General features: G+C 47.0%; 1 protein-coding gene and 2 pseudogenes across 1 annotated transcript; 1 reads left to right on the top strand and 2 right to left on the bottom strand.

The window, feature by feature from the left end:
* Nucleotides 1-3,338: 3,338 nt before the first annotated feature.
* Nucleotides 3,339-26,954, bottom strand: LOC125525543 (putative LRR receptor-like serine/threonine-protein kinase At1g51880). Its single transcript, XM_087538966.1, is given in 16 exon segments — nt 3,339-3,596; nt 9,279-9,492; nt 9,866-10,058; nt 10,152-10,220; nt 12,843-12,969; nt 13,055-13,302; nt 13,400-13,563; nt 13,659-13,736; nt 13,828-13,899; nt 14,003-14,074; nt 23,418-23,556; nt 23,778-24,052; nt 25,867-25,940; nt 25,943-26,081; nt 26,163-26,696; nt 26,804-26,954. Coding segments are annotated over 16 exon segments (2,796 nt in total). The 5' UTR covers nt 26,944-26,954.
* Nucleotides 4,808-4,946, top strand: LOC125511810 (small nucleolar RNA Z247; annotated as a pseudogene).
* On the bottom strand, nt 10,682-11,285 carry LOC147992212 (uncharacterized; annotated as a pseudogene).
* Nucleotides 26,955-27,633: the final 679 nt, after the last annotated feature.

The raw sequence follows: 27,633 nt of genomic DNA, 5'->3' as shown, positions 1-27,633 counted from the left end.
ACGCTTAGGCTTTTAGGGTGCCTCGGCGTCGACAAACCCTAAATGATGAAAGCTTAGGCTTTTAGGGTGCCTCGGTGTCGACAAAACCTAAATGATGAGACCATGATCTTGTTCCTTGACAATAACCAACTTTTTGACCAAAATTTTTTCCTATTTAGAGCGAAACATGGCCCACAACGATGAGGCCGGTGGTTCGGGCGGCAAGCAATTCTGGGAGCTGTCCCAGGATATATGTCATCATCATCGGACGACGAAAGTCTCCCGGCGGAGTGCGACTGGTGTCACGACAATCGAGGTCTGTGCGACATGCCTCACCTGGACGATGATCGGCGCTTCAGCATTAAGCTTGAGGAGACCTTCGAAGTTGAAATGGTACACAACGACGACAAGTGTTATTTTCATAATTAAGCATGACTTCAACTATTTCAACGTGTAATTTTCATCTTTTACAATTCGAGTATAGCTTATCCCATGCCATGCAAGACGCTATGTCTTGGAGAGGATGGATTTTGAAGACCATGAAATTTCCGAAACAAAGAAAATTCACCTAAGGACTCATCACGATGTGGACTTTGAAGTAAATCTATATAATTCTGAGAGCGTAACCCATTTTGGTTGCAAAAATTGGGAAGCATTTTGCAAGATGTATGGTTTTGATGAGGGTATGCTTATCACCATGGATCTTGGTAATCCTGACATCAACCAAGACAATATGGACATTTGGGTCCTTGTTGATACGCCTCCAGTTCTACCGCTATGTGAGTTTCTCAAACATAGTTATTAGCTAATTTATATTGTTTATTTCAAAATAGTTGACAGCTTATTTCCATTGACAGCTTATTTTTATTGTTCAAAGAATGTGCGGGAGATGGTAGAAAAAACCCACTACACCGATGGCTCCGAATTAACAACTTACAAGGAGAAAAATCATCTGGTCGGATTTTGTACTGACATTGAAAATTACATTATCCACAAACAAACTCCTCAAGATTATAGTAAATACGTGCCACTAGTGCATGTGTTCAACTACGGTAACTACCATGGAGATACCCTGGTAAGATTTTTACTATTACGACATCCGTGCATCTTTTGCATACTTCTAAAACTAGTACATCATTGCTAACTATGAAGTTATTACTATGTTTTTCAACAGATAATCCCAGAGAATTGTGTGCCTCATATGATGTATCTGAAAGGTAGTGTTAATATTTTGAACATACAGCCAGGTCGTCCTACGAATCTCAACTGTCCATTCGAGATTTCTAAAAGAAGTGGAGACATGAAAATCAAAGGATGAAAAAAATGTATGGACAGTCGTAAGGAGCTTCTTGGAAGCAAAAGGAAGCGAAGCGCAAGATTTGGAGACAGGATGTTCTCCATTCTCCATAATGGAGAGTCAGGGTCTATATTGTTTTATGCTATTTTAGCTTAAATAGGGTATTTAGGTTCTGTCTAATACTGATGATCATGTGCTGATGAACAATTAAGTAGGGTTGGTTCGAAGACTATCAAGATGATGATCGTATGACTTGTTATGAATAACGAGTAGAAGTTGTATGATGATGATTAGTAGGACTTGTTAGGATTAGTATTACTTCCGACAAACTCGATACTCGCGGTCTTGAGACTTGTAATGTTTTATCTTTGTTCGGTCTTTTGAATTCGGAGACTAATATGATGAATTGTATTCGGAGACTAATCTTCTATTGTATTCGATGAATCTGATGTTGCTGTGTGCTGCTGTCTATATTCTGTCTAATAATATATTTTATATTCTGTCTAATAATATATTTTGTAACCTGCGAAAAAATCAAAAAAGGAAAAAAAACCAAATATTCATACTAATGGCGCATCACCACCAGGTGCACCATTAGTATGCCAAAGGATACTAATGGCGCATCAACAGAGAATGCGCCATTAGTATGACAAAGCCATGCTTACGTATGGCCCCCCGGGAGGCACACTAATGGCGCATGCTGTTACATACTAATGGCGCACTAGTTGGTGCGTCATTAGTATATCAGATACTAATGGTGCACCTGTGATGCGCCATTAGTAAGATATACTAGTGGCGTGCTATTAATGGCGCACTGGTAATGCGCCATTAGTAGGCAAACCAGTGCGCCATTAGTAGGCCTTTTCCTAGTAGTGTGTGTAGTGCATGCATAGTCGGAAAGTAACACAATGATTCTTTGTCACCTTGACTCTCTCTCTCTCTCTCTCCGTGCAATAAGTACCTAGGATTTTATCCGTGTGGCCTTTCATCTAGCCCACCCTAGCCATTGCCTCCCACATCCGTCTGACACTGCCTCTCCTCTCCTTCTCTCTTCCCACCATGGCCTTGCCCTCGACCATGTTGTCTGCCTCCTATAGTCCACAGAGCATTAACGCGAGCAGTTCGACTTTGTTGAACCCATCCACCCCACCTCACTACCACATTGCTCGACCTCAGGCCCTGTCTCCTATTGTCCAACATGACCACTAGCTCACTTCCTCCCATGTGGGCCTTGACCATTATAGTTCGCTTCCTCCCATGTGGACCTTGACCACCATAGCTCGCCTCCTCCTAGGTGGACATTGACCTCCACCTCGTTTTCCAATAAGGTTAATCTCAAAAGAAGCGGTCCATATATTGGACGGAAATTCGTAGTACATGAGCTCAAGCTAATATGTTCTCGCATGAATACTGGAATCTAAAATAATATTAAACAAAAATAAAAATCAATATTTTTATAGTGATAGGCTTGTGTGTTCTAGCCATTTGCAAAGTTTGGTGAAGACAACTGCGGTTGTTTGGTGTAACAAAGAAAATCCAGTGCCCCAATAAAGGGAGTTTAGAAAATGTATTTTTATTTTTGTTTTCCGTTTGCAAATTTTTGTGAAGACGACCATGTATTTCCTCAGCGAAAATGTACATACAGTTATAATATTGGAAAAATGAATGGAAGCAAATGAAGCAGGTGTCAGGATGCAAATTCCCAATTTCAAGTGAATACAAACATTAGCACACTGAAAATCAATTTTTGGATGAAGAGTACAGAGTTCCCAGTTCCATACCATGGAAACAGAAGTCAATAGAGAGACCTAGGGAAGAGTACGTAGTCATAGATACCCATGTATTTCAAAATAATTAAGAGATGGGCATACTTTTTCGCGAAAAGGCCAAAGGCCATATATTAAGTAGCACAAACCCTTGCAAAAACACATCATACTTGGTTCAAATATCTGAACGTTTCCCATTTGCGTGGTGGTAAATAAGGACATATTAAAGCACACAAAGTTCCCTTCAACGACACAAAAGGGTAATTGTGACTTCTTTCAACCGGACAAACAAGTCTTCAACGTGCAACAGGATCGGTGGTCCTTGTTGCCATCCTTCTAGATACATGCTCCATCTCTGATGCAACACTGTCCTGAGACTCATAATTCAAGTTTGGGTCATGGCTGCCGCTGCCGGTGTTCAATGCGCCATTCATGTGACCAGTCGCATAGCAATCCTCGAGATTGAGGCACTCTTGCAGCTGCACCACCACGTCGCTGATGGTGGGCCGCTCCATCGACACATGTGTGGTGCACTCTAGAGCGATGTTTGCCACCTTTCACACACTGTTCACATCGTAACAACCATGCATGCGCGCATCCACCACGCTCTCAATGTTGCCCTCTGCTGGTTGGGACCTCACCCAATGAATGATGCTGATGGGCGTCGGACACACCGGCAGTATAGCTGGTCTCCCGGTGACTAATTCCAGTAGCACGACACCGAAACTGTACACGTCACTCTTCGTTGTTGGCTGCATTGTTGCCAGGTACTCTGGATCAACGTATCCGTAGGTGCAAACAAGTGTGTTTGTGGATACATGGGTGTCCTTGTCGCGCTTAAAGGCCTTGGACATGCCGAAGTCGGCAATCTTGGCCTCGAGACCCGCATTTAGGAGGATGTTTGTGGGTTTCACGTCCATGTGGATGAGGGACGGGCTGCAGCCGGTGTGTAAGTACTCAAGCCCTGCACATCGCAACATCAACAGATTGTTAAACAACATAATGGTCAGGTCCAAGGGGCGCTCCACGCACCAGTTAGGTTGAGATAAGTCTCGGTCTAGGTTTGTTAGAGTATATGATTGTAATCTTTTTCATCTCTATCTTATCTCTACTTTCCTTGCACCTCAAGATGTAATCTCAACAAACCTGTATGCTTATCAGGGATATGTCCCTGTCTATATTAACACGAAACCGTCGCCTCGAGAGAGGTACGACGTTCTTCGCTTCTTCACATGGTATACAGAGCCTCCTCTATCCATCACATATAGCAAAACCATCCATCGCTAGCCATGTCGTCCTCCTCCAGCGCCGTCCAGGCTTCCCTTGGGCAGGTTGCAGAGAAGCTCACCCGCACCAACTACGTCCTATGGCGTGCGCAGGTGACACCGCAGCTGAGGGGGCTGGCCTCTTCGGCTATGCCGACGGCACCATGCCGGAACCTATCAAGATCCTCACCACGAAGGACAAAGATAGGAAAGAAGAGCAGACTCCGAACCCTCTCCATCCGATATGGTTCAGAGAAGGGCATCAGGTACTCGGGTACTTGCTTAATACCCTCACCAAAGAGGTCCTCGTGCAGGTTACCTCCATCGCCACGCCGCACGAGCTCTGGGCAACTCTTGCCCACATGTTCTCGTCGCAATCTCGAGCCCGCATCAACAACATCCGAGTTGCTCTCTCCACGGCGCAGAAGGGGACGCAATCTGTTGCTGCCTACTTCGCCCAGATGAGGGCACTCGCCGATGAGCTCGCGGCCGCTGGAAAGCCCATCGATGACGATGAGCTCGTCTCCTACATCACCGCCGGCCTTGACATGGAGTACCAGCCCCTCGTCTCCGCCAACGACGCGCGCACCGACACCATCAGCCTCAATGATCTCTACGCTCAGATGAGCAACTTTGATCAGCGCCTCGCCCTCTACAACAACACCTCGGGCGGGGGTTTCAAGTCGTCTGCAAACATGGTCGCTCGTGGTGGTCGCGGCGGCGGAAGTGGCGGCTCCTCACGCTACCGCGGACCACCGCGCGGCAAGGGCAAGCCGCCAGCAGGCGGAAACAGCAGCGGCGGCAACTCCTCTCGTGGTGGCGGCGGCGGGGGGCAGCCCTTCAGCAATAACAACAAGGGCCGTCGTGGTGGCAAACCTCGCGCCAACCCCGACGCGCCGCGATGCCAAATCTGCGGCAAGCTAGGCCACACCGCACGCGATTGCTGGTATCGCTATGAAGACGACGGCGAGTCATCAGAAGATGAGAAGGTTGCAGGCGCTACTGACGGCTCCTATGGCATCGACACAAATTGGTATGTGGACAGTGGTGCAACTGACCACATCACCAGCGAGCTAGAAAAGGTGACAGCTCGTGAGAAGTACCGCGGGCAAGACCAAGTGCACACTGCCAACGGAGAAGGTATGAGCATTAGCCACGTTGGTCATTCAGTGCTTAAAACTCCCCATAGAAATATCTGTCTAAGAATTTTTTTTAGCATGTTCCTAGTACTTCGAAAAATCTCCTTTCAGTTCGTTGCATTGCCATTGACAACCATGTATTCCTTGAGTTTCATCCGTTTTTATTTTTGATCAAGGATCAGGACACGAAGAAAATTCTGTATCAAGGTAGATGCGTTCGAGGGATTTACCCGTTGATTCCGGAGCTTAGGAGATTGAATAAACAAGCCTATGGTGTCACCAAAGTCTCTTCAACATGGTGGCATGATAGATTAGGACATGCATCTTTTTATTTAGTCGAACATTTGCTTAAAAAGAATAAGCTCCCGTTTGTTGGTGAGTGTGATCGTGAAACAGTTTGTGATTCATGTCAGTGTGCTAAGAGTCATCAATTACCTTACCCTGTGTCTACAAGCATTTCCACTAAACCTCTTGAGCTCATATTTTCCGATGTTTGGGGTCCTGCCCCTAATTCAGTTGGTAGACACACCTATTACGTAAGTTTTATCGATGACTATAGCAAGTACACCTGGATCTATCTCATCAAAAAGAAATCTGATGTGTTTCAAGTTTTCCACAACTTTCAAGCACTAGTAGAAAGAAAGTTCGATTGCAAAATCTTAGCTCTCCAATCTGATTGGGGAGGGGAGTATGAAATATCAACTCCTTATTTTAACAAATTGGCATATCACACCACGTGTCATGCCCCCATGCTCACCAGCAGAACGGATTAGCCAAGCGCAAACACATGCATATAGTTGAAGTCGGCCTGGCTTGAGGACATGTGGACATGTTTTTCGATATCAGTTTTCGCTTGAGGACAAGCGAGGTCTAAGCTTGAGGGAGTTGATACGTCCATTTTGCATCATGTTTTCCTACTGTTATTTATGATGTTTTTATGCATAATAATACTTTTTGGGGTAATTCTAATGTATTTTCTCTCATAATATGCAAGGTACACACAAAGAGGGAGAATTCTGGTAGCTGGAAATCTGGACCTAGAAAAACTACATCAGGCCACATATTCTGCACAACTCCAAACAAGCTGAAACTTCACGAGGATTTTTTATGGAATATATAAGAAATATTGGAGCCAATAAGTACCAAAGGGGGCCCACCAGGTGGGCACAACCCACCTAGGCGCGCCAGGGAGCCCAGGCGCGCCCTGGTGGGTTGTGCTCCCCTCGGCCCACCTCCAGCGCCCATCTTCTGGTATATAAGTCATTTTGACCTATAAAAATAAGGAGAGGACTTTTGGGACGGAGCGCCGCCGTCTCGGGGCGGAACTTGGGCGGGAGCACTTTTGCCCTCCGGTGGAGCGATTCCGCCGGGGGAACTACCCTCCCGGAGAGGGAAATCATCGTCATTATCATCACCAACAACTCTCCCATCTTGGGGAGGACAATCTCCATCAACATCTTCAACAGCACCATCTCATCTCAAACCCTAGTTCATCTATTATGTTCAATCTTTGTACCGGAAATATAGATTGGTGCTTGTGGGTGACTAGTAGTGTTGGTTACATCTTGTAGTTGATTACTATAAGGTTTATTTGGTGGAAGAATATATTTTTAGATCCATTATGCTATTTAATACCCCTCTGATCTTGAGCATGTTTATCACTTGTGAGTAGTTACTTTTGTTCTTGAGGTCACGGGAGAAATCATGTTGCAAGTAATCATGTGAACTTGATATGTGTTCGATATTTTGATAGTATGTATGTTGTGATTTCCTTAGTGGTGTCATGTGAACGTCGACTACATGACACTTCACCATATTTGGGTCTAAGGGAATGCATTGTGGAGTAGTTATTAGATGATGGGTTGCGACAGTGACAGAAGTTTAAACCCTAGTTTATGTGCTATTCCGTAAGGTACCGATTGGATCCAAAAGTTTAATGATATGGTTAGAATTTATTCTTAATACTTTTCTCGTAGTTGCGGATACTTGCGAGGGGGTTAATTATAAGTAGAAGGTTTGTTCAAGTAAGAACAACACCTAAGCACCGATCCACCCACATATCAAATTATCAAAGTAGCGAATACGAATCGAATCAACATGATGAAAGTGACTAGATGAAATTCCCGTGTACCCTCAAGAACGATTTGCTTATTATAAGAGACCGTTTTGGCCTGTCTTTTTCCTCAAAAGGATTGTGGTACCTTGCTGCACTTTTGCAACTACTATCATTACTTGCTCGTTACAAATTATCTTGCTATCAAACTACTCGGTTACTTACAGTTTTTGCACTTGTAGACATTTCCTTGCTGAAAACCACTTGTCATTTCCTTCTGCTTCTCGTTGGGTTCGACACTCTTACTTATCGAAAAGGCTACAATTGATCCCATATACTTGTGGGTCATCATTCAACACATGTCTACTTTTTTAGTACACGGTGAACATTTTAGTGTACACGCAAAACATGTTGTCGATACACGTTGAACCTTTTTTAATTACATGATTTTCTTTCTTCTTAAATGCATGTTTTGAACACATATTTTAATGTACGGTCAACCTTGAGCATTCACAGTCAAATTTCATATTATACTTTTTAAGGAGGGTGTTGAATTGTACTTTTCAGACTTTGTAAGTATATTACAAGATAAGTAAGTGCTTAAAGTGATTCCCTCAAAAACAATGCATCAAGTAATGTCTAATTGAGAGCAGTTGACACTCAAAGTGACAAATTTAGAGGTGTATTTGTTTCTGAGAGAAATACCGGCTTGTTAGGTGTATTTTTTCTTTACCTTTAACCGTCGATTCTACCCCAAATGCTCCTTCATTAGCTGTCTTTGTTACCACACCCAACAAAATACACATACGTTCAAGAACGTAGGGAGTATTAATGGATCACAATTCATAGATGTTCATGACTATAAACATTGTCCCTATGTTGCTCCATGGAACCTAATTATTAGTAGAGGTCGACGCATAAATATTCAAATTTTTACATCTAATGTCATGTAGGAACTATATCAATATAAGTGTGATCAAAACCAACCGATTGAATATATGCCACATAAAAAATATTGGCTAGTCTTCTTCAAATAGGCTTTCGTCCCGCTTTATAAATAAAGCCAACATCCATACAACCAGTTCAAGAGTACCGAAAGCAACAAAAATATCAGCTAGCCCACTATTTCCAGTTCAATTCTTTGTTCTAAAGTAGTATCATGCACAAATGACACATGCATAGAATCAATAGTCAAAATAGTGTATTTGACAATCACTGATACACAAATTATAGTATGTGATTCTGATATTTATTTCATTTTTTGGAATGGTTACAGAATGACTACACCTATACCATGAATCCCCAGCTTAAAAAATTGATTTCCTCGCAAATAATTATTACAATTGTAACGTTTACCCTACTTTGAACACACTAAAGTGATGCCCCATGTGCTAGTTGCCTCTAATAATAACAATAATCATAAAAAAATTGAATCCCCTTGAGAGAAAACGAAAAGATCTTGTGGACGGGAGCTGGTGGCAATTCATTATCCAAATCCTCTCCTCACCTCACAGTTTGACACGTGGACATTGTTGGTATCCTGTCCAAATGCTCCATCTCAAATATAGAGCTGCTTTCGCTCACATTGGTAGACATGCCAGTGTCGTACCCACTGTAGCGATTCACATGACCATCGCTCCCGACCGTGTTGAACCCTGCATTCATGTGGTTACGCTCAGCTTCAAGCTCAAGGCACTCATGCAACAACGCCACCACGTCGGTCATTGTGGGTCGTTGCTCCGCCGCCTGGGCGGTACACTTGAGTGCAGTGTCAGCAACTTTCCATATGCCGTTGACATCGTGCTCGCCGTGCATGCTTGTGTCGACTACGCCCTCAATATTGCCACGGGCAAGGCGCTGACGCGTCCACTGGATGATGCTTGTCGGCTCTGGATCATTCAAGATGGCTGGTTGCCCCGTGACTATCTCAAGTAGCACTACGCCGAAGCTGAACACGTCACTCTTGTTGGTCAGCTGAAGTGTAGCGTAATACCTGATAAATATGAAATGCATCAGTAGGTCGACTTTGAAGAACAATGATGCATCATGGGTTTGATGGGACATCTTAGATTCGTGTGAGTTTCACAAGAATTAGTAGAAAATTCGCATGAACAATCTGATTCTTGAATAAATCAGAGTATTTTCCCTAGGTTTCAATCACTCACTTGTAGTAGGTCAACTACCAAATTTAAGGGACCATGTTATGAATTTGATCACCCTATGTGGAAACATAGATCATACATTCTGAGTGCATAGGTGAGTCATACTACTTTTGAGACAACCAAAGGCATATTACTTAAGCTATTAATAATCAGCAAGATGATTTTCAGAGCATAATCAACAAGAATTTAGAGTAGTGCACTCACTCAGGGTCCATGTAACCTGGTGTCCCAACCACCCTGGCCGTGGACACATGGGTATCACTGTCGCTATTGAAAGCCTTCAGCAGGCCAAAATCGGCGATCTTGGCCTCCAGGTTTGCATTTAGCAGAATGTTGGACGTCTTCACGTCCCTGTGAATGAGGGGTGGATTGCACCCCTTGTGCAAATACTCAAGCCCTGCATGCATCCATATCATGCTCAGTCAACCACACCACATTTGAAATTTGCTCTTCCATAATGGCATGGAGAGAATCTTTATTTAAAGCTTACCTTGCGCGGATTCCAGGGCAATGAGAAGTCTTTGTCTCCAGGTTAGAGTTCTTCTGTTGTCATCTCTCCCTGTGATGTAAACGTTATCTTTTATTTTTGAGAAAAGAGAGGCTGGTAGGAGCTAGGATCCTACCTGGTCTAGGGCGTAGGTTGTACGGGAAGGAGGGGGAAGGGTGAGGGCTGGTGCGCGGCGGCCGGCGGCGTGGCGCAGTCCTTGCGACGGGAGCAGCGGCGGCGAAAGCAGGAGGCGGCTAGGGTTTAGATCTCCCGACTCCCTAAGGGAAGCTGAGAAAATATTGATTGCTTCTTGCTTAATTCCAAAAAGTCTTACAACCTATATTTATAACCTAGATAACTTGCATAAGAATTAACCTAAGATAACTTGCATAAGAATTAACCTAAGATAACTTGTGGGCTAAGATTGCCCGGTGGGCCTAGCTAAACCGGCCATAACACTTCTCCTCGCCTGCATAAACAGCTCGTCCTCGAGCTGTAAGGTGGGGAAGCGCTTGCGGAACTCCTCGAGGCGATCAACCAGCGTCAAACACCTTTTCGACAGCTGGGGCGGCCAGGTCGGCTGCGACGGCGTCCTCCGGAATGTAGTCTGCAAACCTCCAGGTAGAAGAGTCGCTGGCAGGCATGGCCGGGCGTGTAGGGCTCGTCGCAGTTGAAGCACAACCCTTGACGGCGACGCTCGAGTAGCTCGGTTGAGGTAAGCCGGCGGAACGGGCGCGCCGCGGTCCCGGCGAGGGGTGCCGCAGAAGCCTGCGCAGGCCGACCCTGCGCGGAATCCGGCCCGGGTAGCGACCCAGCGGTCCGGGACGGTGATTCCTGCTGGATGGCCACCGCGCGGCGCTCGAACGCGCGGGCGTAGTACATGGCCGACTGGAGATCCTGGGGTCCCCGAAGCTCCACGTCCACGCGGATGTGATCCAGAAGTCCACCGACAAAGAGGTCGGCCCACTGTTGCGTCGTCATGCCCGACGCATGGCATGCCAGGGCCTGGAAACGGTCGGCGAAGTCCTGCACCGTGGAGGTGAAGGGAAGACGGCCGAGCTCTGCCAGGCGGCCCCCGCGAACCGGAGGTCCAAAGCGAAGGAGGCAGAGCTCGCGGAAGCGCTCCCAAGGGGGCATGCTGCCCCCGTCCTGCTCGAGGACGTAGTACCAGGTCTGGGCTGCACCGCGGAGGTGGTAGGATGCCAGCCAAGTGCGCTCCGACGCGAGCGTCCACTGGCCACGGAAAAACTACTCACACTGGTTGAGCCAGTTAAGCGGGTCCTCCGTGTCGTCATAAGTGGTGAAATCGATCTTGGCGAACCGTGGCGGCGTCTGGGTCGGCGCGCCATGGACGACCGGCTCGGCGGTGCGGAGCAGTCATGATGACGGCGCCCGGTCAACGGTGGGGAGGCCGTCGTAGGCCCTCGCGGAGCCGGACGAGGCCCTAGAGTGCAGCGTGGGTACCGTTGGGTCCCCGGCCTCTGTGTAAACTGGCGGTGGCGACGTCCCGGTTAGCCAGGTCGGGATCGGGGACGGTGACGGCGGAAACCGGACCTGCTGGATCGGAAGTCCTCCCGGTGTGGACTGGCCTAGTCCGGAGCAGGGCGGCGGCGGTGGGAGCTCGACCGGCGCGGGCGAGTGCGGCCACTGCGGCGCTGGGGCGGGCGCGGGAGGCACGGTTGGCGCCGTGAGAACCGGCGCGGGCCACTGCGGCCAGGACGGCGCTGGGGCGGGCGGCGGCTGGAGCGATAGATGGGCCCCAACAATCGCCGCAGGTACTGAGTACCAGGGCAGGTGCAGCAATGGCGGGGGCCCGCCGGTGTAGCCCGCCTGGAACGGCAGCAGGGGCGTCCCGCTCAGGCCCGAGGCGTTCTGGATCGGCCAGTGTGTCGTCGGGTGGCTGTAGGCGGGGGGCACAGCCGGCGGGGTGGTGTGCGGGCCGGCCAAGTACAGGGAGATGCCCTGGACGGCCGTCACGAGGTCCCGCAGGGTGCTGGTCATCTCCTCCGGCGTGAAGACGGAGGTTGTCGGCGGCGTGGAAGTGACGGGGGCCGGCGGCGCGGAGGTGATCGGGGCGGTGGTGATGATGGGCAGCGGCGGCGTGGGTGTTGATGACGACATGATCAAACCTGAGTCTCTGGATACCAGATTGGTAGGAGCTAGGATCCTACCTGGTCTAGGGCGTAAGTTGTACGGGAAGGAGGGGGAAGGGCGAGGGCTGGTGCGCGGCGGCCGGCGGCATGGCGCCGTCCTTGCGACGGGAGCAGCGGCGGCGAAAGCAGGAGGCGGCTAGGGTTTAGATCTCCCGGCTCCCTAAGGGAAGCCGAGCAAATTTTTATTGCTTCTTGCTTAATTTCAAAAAGAGTCTTACAACCTATATTAATAACCTAGATAACTTGCATAAGAATTAACCTAAGATAACTTGCATAAGAATTAATCTAAGATAATTTGTGGGCTAAGATTGCCCGATGGGCCTAGCTAAACCGGCCATAACAGAGGCCTTCCCCTCCGATTTCATATGTAAACCAAGGTATGGATATAGACCAGAGAATTAAAACTAGATAGCAGATATGAAGACCTAAATGTTATCATATGAATCACATGTACTAGAATCTACATGTTCACACTTTTACAATTAAACATATTTATGCTACTGGAGTTTTGAAGTTTGAGTGATTTAACTAATATGCATACCTCTAAGATGGTTGTCCAAGGCACCTTCAGACATGTACTCGTAGACAAGAGCCATGTACTCCCTCTCCTTGCAATAGCCAAACAAGGACACTAGATTTTTGTGATGAATCTTAGACAAGGTCTGAGCCTGAACCCAAAACAATGCATGCATTACGAAGCTGAATTTGGCGGCATTAGTTATACTTGCTTGACCAAACTTTGGTAATTCTAACCTCTGCCATGAACTCTAGTACACCTTGGTTCGAAGATTCAGACCGCAGTTTGACAGCCACTTGGGTCCCATCCTCCAAGAAACCATCATAGACTTTCCCAAACCCTCCTCGTCCGACCACTCGCTGGAAGCCGTTCGTGATGGCTTCTAGTTCATTGTACGTGAATTGGCGATTTTCGAGCTGCAATGAGGTGTGTCCATTGCTGTTAATTTCCTCGTTCTGCGGCCTAACACTATTGGTTGTTGTGCCTTCAGAGTTCAAAGATGATCACACGAACTAGGGTGAGTTAACTGCTAATCTTGCATTCATGAGTCCAAAGTTATGTGTTTCGGAGAGATTTCTCACCTTGCCTTCTCCTTCTTATGCAAAGGAGTAATAAAGACAGAAGCACAATCATCAGTACTACAAATATAGGAACAGCAACATAGACAGCAATGATAGAGCTGCTCTTCTTTTTTGGTGGCTGACAGGAGTTGCCATTGCTGCAGAGTTTTGGATTATTACCATATCTGGCAAAAGAAGAAAAAGACGAGTAAATGATATATAAGATGGCTTTTTTGTGAAAAAGATCTTTAATTCTTCTGCTATAGCACCAGGTACCAACCTAAGCGTTAGGGATTCATCTTGAGTTCTTATCCACAGCCCAAAAGGAATTGACCCATTGAGCTTTTTGCTGTCAAATCTCTTAAATAAGCAAAGTAGTTTTCAATGTCAAACATCATGTGTTGAATAAATTTTGAAAACTATTTTATACTACATCATAAATTACTTACAGAAGTTTGAGTGACGACATTTGTGAAAGGGTGTCGGGAATGGAGCCGGTCAGATTGTTGTGTGACAAATCCCTGCCAATTAGCGAGATCGCAGATAAATAAATAACTTTTTTTTTACTTCTCGAACAGATTAGCATGGATTGTGTGAATAAGTTGTTAACAACATCCTACTTACAAGTATTGTAAGCCTTTGAGACTTGCAAAAGAAGATGAGATGTTGCCACTAAGACCGCTGGAAGATAAATCCCTGCGTTGTTTTCATACGGCACTTTCGCTTCGGTAGATCCCCTGTAAACACAAAGACGGCCGAGATTGCCCAATACCCCTTCATAACAGAAGGCAGGATGGGCATATTTTGAAAAAGCTTCCCCTGCCGGCCCGACCGCCCGCAAAAAAAAAAACAGGCGAAGCAATACGTATATGAATACAGCCCGCTCGCCTGGGAGGGAAAAAAATTAAACCGGCCAGCCGCACGCGCCTGGTGACATGGCAGGCATGCAGACGTGCCCGCCCGCGATCACGGCGGCAGTCCCCGCAGTCAACGCGTCGCGCCGCACCCGTCGCGGCCCCACCCCCCCACGTCCCCGACCCCACGCCAGCCCGCACCCGTCCGCCAATCACGGCGCCCGAGGTGCGCATGCACGCAGGCGGTTGCATGCGCGTGCCGCCTGCCGGACGCCGCCGCTGCCGCCGCTGTCGTCTCCTCGCATGCCGCGCCTCCGCTGCCGCCTGCCGCCGCGCCTGCCAGACGCCACCGCTGCCGCCTGCCGCCGCGCCTGCCGGACGCCACCGCTGCCGCCTGTCGCGCCGCCGCTGCCGCTGTCGCCTGGCCTGCCACCCGACCGGCACGCCGCCTGGCCTGCCCCCTCCGGACGCGCCGTTCGCGGCGCCCAATGGTCAAAGCGTCGCCTCGCCTGCCGCGCGGTCATTAACGCGTCGGCGTTAATAGCCACGCTGCCGCCCGCCCGCCTCCTCCCCCACCCCGCCCCGCCCCGCCCACGCCCGTCCCACCGCGTTGCCGCCTGCCCGCCTCCTCCCCCGCCCCCGCCCACACCCGTCCCACCGACGCCCGTCGCCGCCTGCCCGCACCGGATGTCGTTCTTCCGCGGCAGCAGTAGCACCGGCGGCGGCGGCGCCGACGACGACGTCCCCGGCGCATGGCCGACGAGCATCGGTGTGCCGGAGACGCTGGAGCTCCACCGCTACTGCCTCCCTGTGCCGTCGGGCTGCCGTCTTCCACGCAACTGGAAGATCGACGCGGACGGCTACGCGACGCCGGGTCCCGGCGCGACGGAGGAGGAGCTCCGCAACCAGAGCGGCGGCCGGCACAATATCGAAGGCCGGAAGCGGTTTTGGTGCGGGAAGGACTATTGGGAGGTCATGGCCGCCTTCCGCCTTGCGGCGGCCGGCGAGACCCCCGACCTGACGGGCCGCAGCGGCCGTCTTCGTGCACCGCCTCCACCGCACGATCGCCACAGACGTGGCAGCGGCCACGGTGTGCACCTGGCACCGGCGCCCGCGCCGGCCGCCCCTCCCTCGCCGCCGGGGATAGACTTGCCGCCAGAGCAGGTCATCCTCCGCGAGGACGGCGATCCGGATGACACGTCGGGGTACCACGTGGCCGTACAGGCGTCGGAGGCTGCAGCGGCGGCGGCGGAGGCGATGGAGGCCGCCAAGATTGCGGCCGCAATCCAGGCGGCCGAGGCGGCACAGCAGGCGGCGATGGCGGCGCAGCAGGCGGCGATGGCGGCGCCGGAGTGGCAGCAGGTGCCGCCGGAGTGGCAGCAGGTGCCGTCGGAGTGGCAGCAGGAGTGGGAGCAGGCGTCGGCGGAGTGGCAGCAGGCGCCGGCGGAGGAGGAGGATTCCGACGATGATCCGGTGGACTGGGACGACCTCGCCAACCGGTCCAGCAGCAACGATGACGGCAGCGACGGCCTGGCCGTGATTGACCTCGTTGATAGCGACAACAAGTAATTTTTTTACTGTGTTTTTTATTTAATTTGGTTATGTCATTGTAAGCCTAAGTAGTAGACTTTATGTATGAACTTGTAATCATCGAGTTCGCTCGACTATGTAAAATATTTTATCTATGTTGAATGAAATTTAAGTGAAATTTCTTTTGTCCATTTCATTCGAGAGTTTTGATTTGATGATGAATTTGTACACGAAAATATGCTAAAACATAATAAAATAGTAAGGACGCTAAAGTACGTGATTGCATGCATGTAACAGAATAAAATTTTGCGAGTGTGTGTGCATCCCGAATGTAGTCCTACACGCACGATATGAATGAAATCAGACAGGAAACACACGTCGCTCAGTGTGTGTCCGGACATCGGTGTAGGGTACTTTAGCCTAGGAAACTCTAGAAAATGCGTCGAGGGTTAAAAAATTGCGAGAATTGGCGTGGGTGCTGTGGATGGTGATGGCAACGTGTGGAAAAAGTGTCGTGACGTTTGACGGAGTAGAAAAAACCGTAGTTGGGAACCCACTCCCTGGCAGACCGAGAAGTAGCTGGCTGCACTGGGGCTACGTGATCGCATGCATGCAATTGCACCAAAGTATGCGTACATGTGGGCACGGCCAACGTAGGCCCCCGCGCAAGGTCGGAACAAAAACGGACACAAAACGGACGTTGCGTCACGTCCGGGCAGTGTTTTTGCGATTTTTGACCTGGAAAACCCTAGAAAATGCTCCGAGCGCCGGAAAAATACGAGAATTGGCGTAGGTGCTGTGGATGGTGATGGCAACGTGTGGAAAAAGTGTCGTGACGTTTGACGGAGTAGAAAAAAAACCATAGTTGGGAACCCACTCCCCGGCAGACCGAGAAGTAGCTGGTTGCACTGGGGCTACGTGATCGCATGCATACAATTGCACCAAAGTGTGCCTACATGTGGGCACGGCCAACGTAGGCCCCCACGCAAGGTTGGAACGAAAACGGACACAAAACGGACGTTGCGTCACGTCCGGGCAGTGTTTTTGCGATTTTTGACCTGGAAAACCCTAGAAAATGCGCCGAGCGCCGGAAAAATATGATAATTGGCGTGGGTGCTGTGGATGGTGATGGCAACGTGTGGAAAAAGTGTCGTGACATTTGACGGAGTAGAAAAAAAACCATAGTTGGGAACCCCCTCCCCCGCAAACCGAGAAGTAGCTGGTTGCACTAGGGCTACGTGATCGCATGCATGCAATTGCACCAAAGTATGCGTACATGTGGGCACGGCCAACGTAGGCCCCCACGCAAGGTTGGAACAAAAACGGACACAAAACGGACGTTACGTCACGTCGGGGCAGTGTTTTGCGATTTTCGACCTGGAAACCCTAGAAAATGCGCCGAGCGCCGGAAAAATACGAGAATTGGCGTGGGTGCTGTGGATGGTGATGGCAACGTGTGGAAAAGGTGTCGTGACGTTTGAGGAGATTAATATGGATAGTCTGAACACACGTATTAAAAAAGCGAAAGAAAGTGGCACTAAGGAGAATGATGGGAATGCGAAAGAAAGTGGCACTGAGGAGAATGATGGGAAACGCAAGAGAAAAAAGTCAAAGTACGTTCTTTCACCCTTCCAGCAGATCGGTGGACGTAAACGTCCAAAGAAAAGTAAGTGTTATGTACTTTGTTTTGAAGATATTTCATTCCTTCCATGCACAATTTATTTACTCATTGTTTGATTATATTTTAGGTTTGTTTGGTATAAGAGACGTTCTGATTAATACCAATTACATTACTGAGGATCACATAGAGGCCGCGAAGGTTTATATCAAGACACTATCAGACTCGGCGAAACTTAGTAGGAAAAAATGGTTGCATGGCGGTGTAAGTATTACAACAATTATATGAAGTTGTACATGTCATATTTAATTTTTTCTAAGAGGAGTATTGTTGTTATGTTATTTTCAGGTCATCAATAGTTATTGCAACCATTTTATCATCTTGGGTGTCACACTGGCTTATTCTTCGTGCTGAAGGAAAGGTTAAGAACTCTAAGCACCATTTTATGGAGCATTTCACAAACCAAACTAAAATGGTGTCTAGAGTTAATGAGGAGTATTTCATTACAGATAAGGTATTTCACATTTGTATGATCCTTCGTAGTACATAACTAATTGTGTGTCCAAGAACTTGACTAAACTTTGTTGTAGGCATACTTTCCTTTTCATGTGGAAGAAAGTCACTGGATAACAATTTTCATGCACAACAAGAAAAAAGAGTTTCAAGTTTTAAATTCTACTGGTAAATGCAGCAAGTCAGTTCTTAAAAAAATAAGGCAGCCGGTAAGATTCTTTCTTTACATGTAACAAGATAGATAGTAGTAATTAGTTATGTACTTCATATGAACTTCACATTTATATTTCAGAGGGCAGAAATAGCTAAAGATACCTTGGAGGTGAACTCCCTTGTACAAATGGAACATCCAGACGTATCTTCGTGGCCAATAAATGAGTACGATATGCCGTTACAAAAGGATGGGTATGTTCAACTATTTAAGTTCTAAGTACTTCTCTTACACAGCAATGCCTGACTCGAGGTTTTTTACAGAGCTTCTTGTGGTCTGTTTGTGGTGAAATGCATTCAAAACTGGAACGGAGATGAATGGATATTTGAGTTTGATCAAGTTGAGGTGAATGCTTTAAGGGGATGCATTCTAGCTGAAATACTTTTTTCAGAGTGCAACACGATGGAAACTGTGAAAGAGAAGATTTTGAAGATCATGGACAAGAAATTAGTTTGTTGATGGGTTTTTGGCTACAAGAACATTCTTTTTCTTACTATCGCAACTAAATAAACGTGTCGTTGACGGCACTAGGAACAATTTTGATATTATGACATTTCTTATTGTAATGGGCATGATTATGCACCTCCGCAACTAAATAAAGGTGCCGTCGTCGGTACTAGCTACAATATTTATTTTCCAACTATATATGTTAAGCTGCTATTTGCTATATGCTTATGTGATGATGATGTCGCCGTCTGCTGGCTCGTAGAGTTTCATATAAATGGAGGCAGACGACTGGCTTTATGTGCAATATTATTATGTGATGATAATGCCAGCCGCCGTTTGTTGGCTCTTAGATGCACATATAAATGCAGGCGGACGCCTCCTCGTTTGCTAAAAAAAATTGACTAGAAAAAAAAACATCCCGACCTTCCCTTGTGGACCCAGGGACTGTGCATCCAACCCAAATCTAGCTGACAGGCGACTCGGGCGGTCGATGCGGACCCCATAAGGGCCCACAAGTAGGCCAACGGGGCTGACAAGGAGCTTGTAACAGAGGAGTTTGAGAGAAACAGCCGACTCGGCTATTTAAGCCGGTCGGTGCGCCCTTCCATTGGCGAGGTGGGACTAAATAAGGCGATGCGGTCGACGCAACGCTGACGAGGCTCCATTTCTTGCAACGTCGCCGCCCGGCCCATGTCGGCCCAGTACGACAGGCCCAGCCTCGCCCCTCCCCGGCCCAGTCACCGTCGCCTCGCGCGCCCGACGAAGGAGTTTAGTCCCACCTCGGAAGCTGGCGGGGGTGAGGACCAGCTTAAATATGTCGGCGTGCTACACAGGTCGAACTCCTCTGCTAGTACTGCTTGAAATCGCCGCCCTGTTGGACCCGGCTGCTGGGCCCTTGATGGGCTTTATATGGACCTCCCGAGTCGCCTCGTTGGCTTGATTTGGGTTGGGAATATATCCCAACTTGCGGTCCAGCTGCCGGTCGGGCATTTTTTTTTGCACAACGACAGTTGGCTATGTTTTTTGGCACAACGATGGTCGGCCATGTTTTTTGCAACAGGTATAGTAACAAAACGCAGCATATTAAAACTGTGAACTCTTTCACATAGCAGTACAAATAAGATGGCAATTCATTAAACAAATATGATGTGTCATATCACATATGTTCACATAAGTATTTTCATCACACATAAATAAATCGAGACATAAAGTTTTCTGCCACACAAGTACGAACAAGAAACAACATAGTTTATTCGGACTAGACTCATGCGACCATTTTTATTCTTCCAACATAACAAGATGCTTCTCTACGCCCAATTCCTGAACATAACATAAAAATATGGGTGAGAAAATATAGTTTGTAAAACCGAAGTACCAACATAACAAAAAATAAGAAGGTAGCATCTTACTTCTGGTTTTTTCGACATGTAGCCTTGTTATGATCTGGTAGACTACACAGACTGCATAAAGGACCACTTTTTTTCTCTGTAAAATTTTTTGGCCTACCATTCTTTGTAACATCGGGCCCCCCTTTGACCGCCCCTTCTTAGGTGCACCCTTCGTCGAAACTTTCTCAGGATCACCAATACCAGGCTCAACTTGTTGCGCTTGACTTGCCTCCTTCTTAAGCTTAGCATACCTTCTACTTCCTATAAGTTCCTCCTCTGGTATCTTTTTCTGCGCTATTATGTTGTCCAGACACTTCATCAACTCGTCAAACAAGAAGGGATCATTTGCTGCAACATGAGCTGCCTCTACGGTTTTTATGCTTATTTGACTATACCGGTCTCTCTCTAATGGCCCTGACCAACCCCATCCAAACATATCACTCTTCCGCTGCACAGGCAATCCATCTCTCGCATTTTTTGACAACCGATGAAGGACACAACACTTTGGTATTTCAGTTATGCTCAGATGATGAAGAACAAAAAGAATGTGTTTGCATGGCAGTCCTTTCCGAACCATCCTAAGACAACTGCATGTTATAGTTTCTTCTGAGTTACCTGGTTCATAAACAACATTATACATGAACTTGTGGTTATCCTTCCATGTCACCATATATGTCTGATGCTCAATTCCCACGAGCATCTCAAATATCTTCAGCTGACCCATCTTGTGCAAATCATCTTGCAGGATGTAAAAATTAGCAGGTGTAAATACTTTGGCGGCATGCTCCTCAAGTGCCTTATATTCAGTAACCGACGGTGGTTCTTTTTGGTGTGCCTCACAGTCATCGTACGCCTCATTCTCACGCAGGCAAACTATACAGTTCTCATAATACACAACCAAATCAACTATTGTCATACCGTAGTCCAGGTGTAGGTGAAGGCAGGAGTTGAGGCTTTCGCTTCTCTGGTTACTTCGCATACCAAGGAAAAAACCATCGGAAAGATATGAAGCTGCCCAAAGTCTCTTCTTCATGTACATCCTGTCAAGCCACTCTTTCGTTCTATCCGTCTTTCACTTATTATAGAAAGCGGTCCATCTCTGCTCAAAGTTCGCTTGAGAGGTGGCATAGTATAGGAGCGATCTGAACTCATCTAGTGACTTGTAATGCAGGTGCCTCTGCATATTTTTCTCGATATGCCAGGAGCAAAGACGATGGAAAACATCTGAAAGCACAGTCTAAATAGCCCGGATCATTGCAGCGTCACCATCTGTGATTATTAACTTTGGCTTCACCTGACAGTTTGCCTTCATAAATGTCTGCAGCAGCCACACATATGTCCCTTCCGTCTCGTCAGCAATTATGGCACATCCAAACACTGTGGTGCAACGGTGGTTGTTAACTCCGACAAAGGGGACGAACGGCATACCATATCTGTTCATCTTATACGTGCTATCAAACACAACCACATCTCCGTAGTCCTCATAGTCCCTCCGCGACTGTGCATCACACCAAAACATACTCTTCAGTCGCCCTTCCTTGTCACGCATATACTCAAAAAAAAACTCAGGGTCCTTCTCCTTCCTGCTCCTCATAATGCCAACTGCCGTCTCTGCGTCACCTTTTGCGATGAGCTTCATTTTTTCTCTGCAATAAAGATTGTAAATATCCCTCCTGATAAGCCCGCACTTATCGTACGAACCGTATCTGTTGATAAAGTTGCCCATTATTATATGCTTTCTTATCCCGGCAGCTTCCAACGCCAATATCTCTGCCCTCGTGCCTTCTCCAATCCGTCTGTGAGACCACAGAAAACAAATCTCGTCGGGCCTAGCCATCGCGTGGTTGTGATCATCCACGAATGACGCGACAAACCAAACAACACGTTCTCTGTCCAGCTTCACCACCATATGTGCACCGCAATCGCAACGAGTCTCCGGTCTAAGCATGCGCTTGCGGCCCTCCATGGTTATAAACTTGCTCTGCCTTCTACCTGCCCTGGAGCAAAGAAATCTCCGGTACCGTATCATTCCTGAAGCACCTCGTTTGACTTTCTGTTTTCTGATGCTAAACCCGTTCTCTTTGGCGTGATTGTTATAGAATATGTATGCATCACCTTGCGACCGAAAGGTCATAGCCATCACCTTCCAATGTGTATCCACCATTTGCTGCTGCCTTCGAGCCTCCTCAATGTCGATCTCCCCCTCATCGTGATCACCGCTAATACCATCTGACTCCTCCTACAAAATTTATATGAAAATGTATATGTTAACTACTATCATTTAATTCATAATATTCATCAATGTACAATATCTATCTACGAACCTGGCTCAAGTTATCCGCGAATGATTCCTATAAACAATTTTCCACATTGTCAACATCCACATCTTCCTGCAAATTTGTATACATAGAGAAATAGTTAGCCATGCCATACATTGCAGGTTCAAAGATGAAATCAAAATATACGGCACTTACGTTTTCACTATTTGCGCCATGTTCATTATGATCAAAATCCTCCGGAGGCAAGATATCAAATGACGACACGGAATCGTTGTCGCTGCTGTCATCATATTCATTAAAAATATCGTTATCATTCCGAGTCGCCTTATTAGTACCATTATCATCCCCCGACAATGCGGTTTGTTCATCCATGACAACACGCCTAACTGACCAAACTGCATAACATTGTGAATTCATCACGTGTTAAGTTTGTACTATGAATCATGCCCAAGTGCAACTCTATCTGCCTACAACATGCGGTCGTCTGGGGAGGCGCCGCTGCGACGGCATGTTTACTCAACCATAAACCCTAGATCACTATGTGTGACTCATATCATCTAGCATGCTAGGTTTAGACGAGGAGATTAGATGGCAAACCTTCGGCCGCGGAGTAGACAGCAGCGGCGTGGAAGACGAGGGCCGCGGTGTAGACGTCGCCGACGTAGGTCGACGCAGGGCCGGATCCGCGGCGTGCGGACGACAGCGCGGTCAGTCGCAGCCGACAAGTCGTCCGACGGCGACGTGCAAGACGAGGGTTAGATGGAAGACGGCGGCGACATGGAAGACGAGGGCCGCGGTGTAGACGTCGCCAGCGTAGGTCGACGCCGGACGGATCCGCGGCGACGTTCAGATGCGGCGTCGGATGGGATTCAGTCGGCGGCGATCGCACAGTTGGAAACTGGGCGTGATCGACGTGCGTGATCGTCGGGCGGGCGAGAAGATCGTGCAGTTGACTTTTTTCCTCTACACGTGCGGCGGTTTTTTTTTATTCGTCAAGGTATACGGACATCGGTCTATACGGTATGATAGGAGGTGGGCATACGTTTCTTCCATATGATCATTATGTCCTTCTATGTTTTGTTGGGGAGGAGGGGGGGTCTACCGAAGCAAGGCCCTTCATACGGTCACTATACTGGTCCCGTAAAAACGTAGTAGTACTCGCCACAACCCAAAAAAATTATCAAACGGAAATAACTCACAAGCCTGTGATAGTTGGTGGGCCAGAAACAATGTAGCTACAACGCAATCCATTCCAGGCGAAATTGGTGGGCGCGCAAGGATCGCCCATCCAGTTCTTTTTCACCTGGTACTTGTCTCTGATGTTCGTCATGGCAGAAACTATAGCATTTCTTGGTAGCAACACATAAAAGAAACCATTTAGGCTCCGGGATCTATATAGAGAAATACTGAAATAGTATAGCTTCATGAATCATGCACATGCATCTTAACACGGCCACTTACTTTGGCTTGAGATGAGCAATGTGAACGATGATTTTGGTTTCACTTTAGTTAAATGGAACGGAGGGGAGAACCCTTTAAAAAAATGCATAACCGCTTACCTTCCAAGGTGCCTGTGGCTATTTCGGTGGTGGAGATTACAGAGAAGATCTCGAAAGCATTGAGGATGGGCAAGAGTGTGGATTTGGCTGGGGCCTCCAATGAGAAGATATATTCGTTGGAGTGGTCGGGTTTTTCATTGTAGAGGACACACGTCTCGAGATACTTCAGCTCAACAGGTTTTGTGGTGTCCCAGAGAATGTCATTGAGCTTGACGTAGAACTCTGGAAAGGTGTCGTTGGGAAGGAGATCCAGCTCTGCCATGTACTCCCTCCGTTTTTATTTAGTCTGCATATTAGGTTTGACCGAAGTCAAACTTCATAAAATTTGACCAACTTTATAGAAAAAATTATAAGCATTTACCATAACAGATCTATATGGTGTGTTAGTACATTCAATAATGAATCTAATAGTATTGATTTGTTATTGTATATATTAATATTTTTGTTTATAAACTTAGTCAAAGTTTACAAAGCTTGACTTTGACCAAAACTAATATGCGGACTAAATAAAAACGGAGGGAGTACATAACGAAGACGTACATAAATATAATTTTGATTACGGAAACTTCCATTGAAGTGTCTAATTAGCATGCAAGCTTCCATTGAAGTGTCACAATAAATACATAGAGAAGTAAATGGAGTCTCGCTGTGGGGTATTATAAGAGCATGGTTAATAGAGTAGTACAGTCACTTGATAGCTATATGATGTTGACATGTCATCTATAGCCAAGATTATAGCCGGCACGTACAATAGTAAGATGTTAAGAAGTGCTATTTTATTAATGCATGGTCCACGTCCCACTCTCACATAGTGCCTAGGAGAACGTGTTGCAGCCGGCTCTTATTCTGTAGCCAGCTTCTCTTCTGTTCCCTCCATGTCAGCAGAAATATAATATTTTAACTCTTATAACCCGCTTACATAAGCTTATTGTACCTGCTCTAAGATATAGAATAATATATCCTTGCTTAGTTGGAGGAGAGAGAAGAGAAGCGGTCTCTTGGTTAGTAGCCAGATGCAACACGAGACCCAAGACGCTTTGTGAGGATGTAAGGTGGACCAACTATTGATAAACTAGTATATATTTAAAACTTACTATTGTACTCCCTCCGTTTTTTTACTCCGCATATAAGATTTGGTCAAAGTCAACCTACACAAAGTTTGACTAAATTTATATAAAAAAATATGAACATCTACAGTACTAAAACTATATAGTATGAAAATACGTTTCATGGTGTATCTGATAATATTGATTTCATATTTTGTGAATGTTTATATTTTTTAATATAAAGTTACTCAAACTCTAAAAAGCTAAACTCTAAAAAGCTTGACTTTGACAAAATCTTATATGCGGACTAAAAAGAAATGGAGGGAGTACATGCCAGCTAAGAGGTCGACTGTAGATGACATGACAACTTCTTATAGGCGACCATTGGCTGTATTATTAACCATGCTCGAAACCTCATGCAGTGCCAACTAGGTTATTGCTGGCATGCTATACAGTATTAATTGAAGAAAGAGTGGATACTACTCTCTCCGTCTTGGTTTATTGGTTCTTGTTGTATTTTGTGTCAAAATTTGATCTTAGATTTAGCTAAAAAAATGTTATCCATGTCGTAAAAAATGATATTATTGAATTCCTATTAATTTGAACATAGTTTTCAATGATACTATTTTTTGTGACATGCATTAAAATTTTGTTAATTAAATTTATAGTCAAAATTTGGCATAAAATACTAAAGAGACCAATAAACCGGAACGGAGAAAGTAGTATCATATACACAATGAAGTGATATCTAAAATACATTAGTGTTCATCATGAATACTCATAATAATAAATGGGGTCATCAAATATTAACATATGATACTATGCACTACGAAGATTATCATAAATACGAATGAAATACGAATGTATGACTCTCTCTCAAATGTGAATAGCGTCAATAGCCTCATCGGTATTGCTGGTGATGCTAGTGGACAGCATGCTTCCCTTCGCAATAAATACACAGAGAAAAAATCGAAGAGAAAGGAGATGGATTTGGCCCCACGGCTATCTAAAAGAGTGAGTAGTCAGTAGAGTACTGTACGCACCTGGGCGCTGGATCTTTGGTGCTGGGCTCTGCTTCCCAAGTGAAAATGGGCGTGGAGGAGTTGATGGACATTATATGCCGGTCTGCATGACGGCCGACGGCACCTCGAAAAAGTCAGTGACGTTGTTGTGCACCTTGTTGGTCGTTGATATCGGCAACCACTCAGGCCTTGCAGACCACTCGACCCATATACGGTCGTGTGGATCGTCAGGGTACCTGATCCATCGGGAGATTAGCCACTCCCCATCTTACTAATTATTGATGAATACTTCACATACGCTGCACCATGATTATTACCTAATGGATTCATCAGAGCCAACGTTGGCCCTGAAGGCGAGAACCAATGCCTGTGACTTGCCCGATTGCGGGTAGAGCTTGTTCTTCAAAGGCCTCACCTCAAGGCTAGAGATGAACGGCGTCCCGGAGCCGGTGTTGATGAGGCACACCTGCACGGAGTCACTGGAGATGACTGTAATGATCTCAGCGATCTCCGGCTTGTCGCCGTATTCGATTGTCACGGTCTGCCAGTAGTTGACGTCTATGTGGATATCGAAGATAGGCCACATGTTGAGGCCATCGTAGTTGCCGTGCATAAACTTAGCCCGGATGAGGTACTTGAGCCCGGCCACGAGGGACCGGAGCGTGTAGCAGTTCCGCACGCCGTCGGGGAAGCTGCGGACGTTGCCCCAGCTCTTTCCCGCCTTGTACTCCGGGGAGATGTTGCGGTTGGTGCCGGCATCGATGAAACCGGCGTCTGGGACATAGGGGAGCTTGGTCGTGTCGTCCAAGTAGCCCGTCTCCCGCGGGAGACCGCAATCTATGCTTATGAAACTTGCATATGAACACATCGCCAATGGTGGAGACTGATCAATGAAGCAAACAACAGAGGCCGATTGATGAAGCAATGTTTGCGCAGAGCCATACTTGCAAACTTATACATGATGTGCTCACCTAAGCTATCGACCTGGCCATGGACTTGAAGAATGCCGCCGGCGACTCCGAGAAGAAGCAGCAACAGATACCGGGCCGCCATGTCTCTTAGCTCTTGGCGGTGGTGCCTCAATCGCGCAGGTGCCATCGGCTACACACTAGGACACAATATTTGTATGTACGTCTAACAGCAGTTTTCAGTATATATAATTATATATAAACTTAAGTAGTATGTGCAGTGCAGCGCACCTACCCAGCAGGGGAAGATCACATGGGGCCGCGGTGGGTTGACCTGCATACAATGCAAGTCAGTCAACCTCCTTGCTGGGCTCACAGGGTGGGCTCGTGGCCAGGGACGCCTCCCACCCGGATCGAGTTTAATTGAAAGGAATCGTGGACTTTTGACTGTTTCTTGCGCGATTTTCGCGGTGGCCAGCTCGTTGCCTCGTGCCCATGCACGTTACAGCCTCAGAGTTTTTTAGCACTAGTGCTCTGGACATGCGGTGACTTTGCACCGTTTCTGTTCCGTGGCTGGACAGAGTCATCGCCCACGAAGAGTCTACTGCTCCCCTCGTTTCCAAATATAGGCCTTTTTAAAGATTTTAATACAAACTACATAAATATATAAATATATTTTAGTGTAGATTCGCTCATTTTGCTTGGCATGTGGTCCATATTAGAATGTCTAAAAAGGCTTATATTTAGGAACAGAGGAAGTACTACGTAACATGTGTGCATGTGATCTTCATTTTTTTTTAGACAAGGCAATGTAAACCTTATCATGATGCTTGCGGATCAGTGCTTTATATATAAAGTGAAGCGAAAGTCTTTCTCGATA

This window comes from Triticum urartu, chromosome 1A, assembly GCF_056163025.1.
Source record: "Triticum urartu cultivar PI428250 chromosome 1A, HENAU_Tu73, whole genome shotgun sequence".
Taxonomy (NCBI): domain Eukaryota; kingdom Viridiplantae; phylum Streptophyta; class Magnoliopsida; order Poales; family Poaceae; genus Triticum; species Triticum urartu.
Note: the sequence above shows the minus strand (reverse complement) of the source record. Positions and strands in the feature narration are given on the sequence as shown.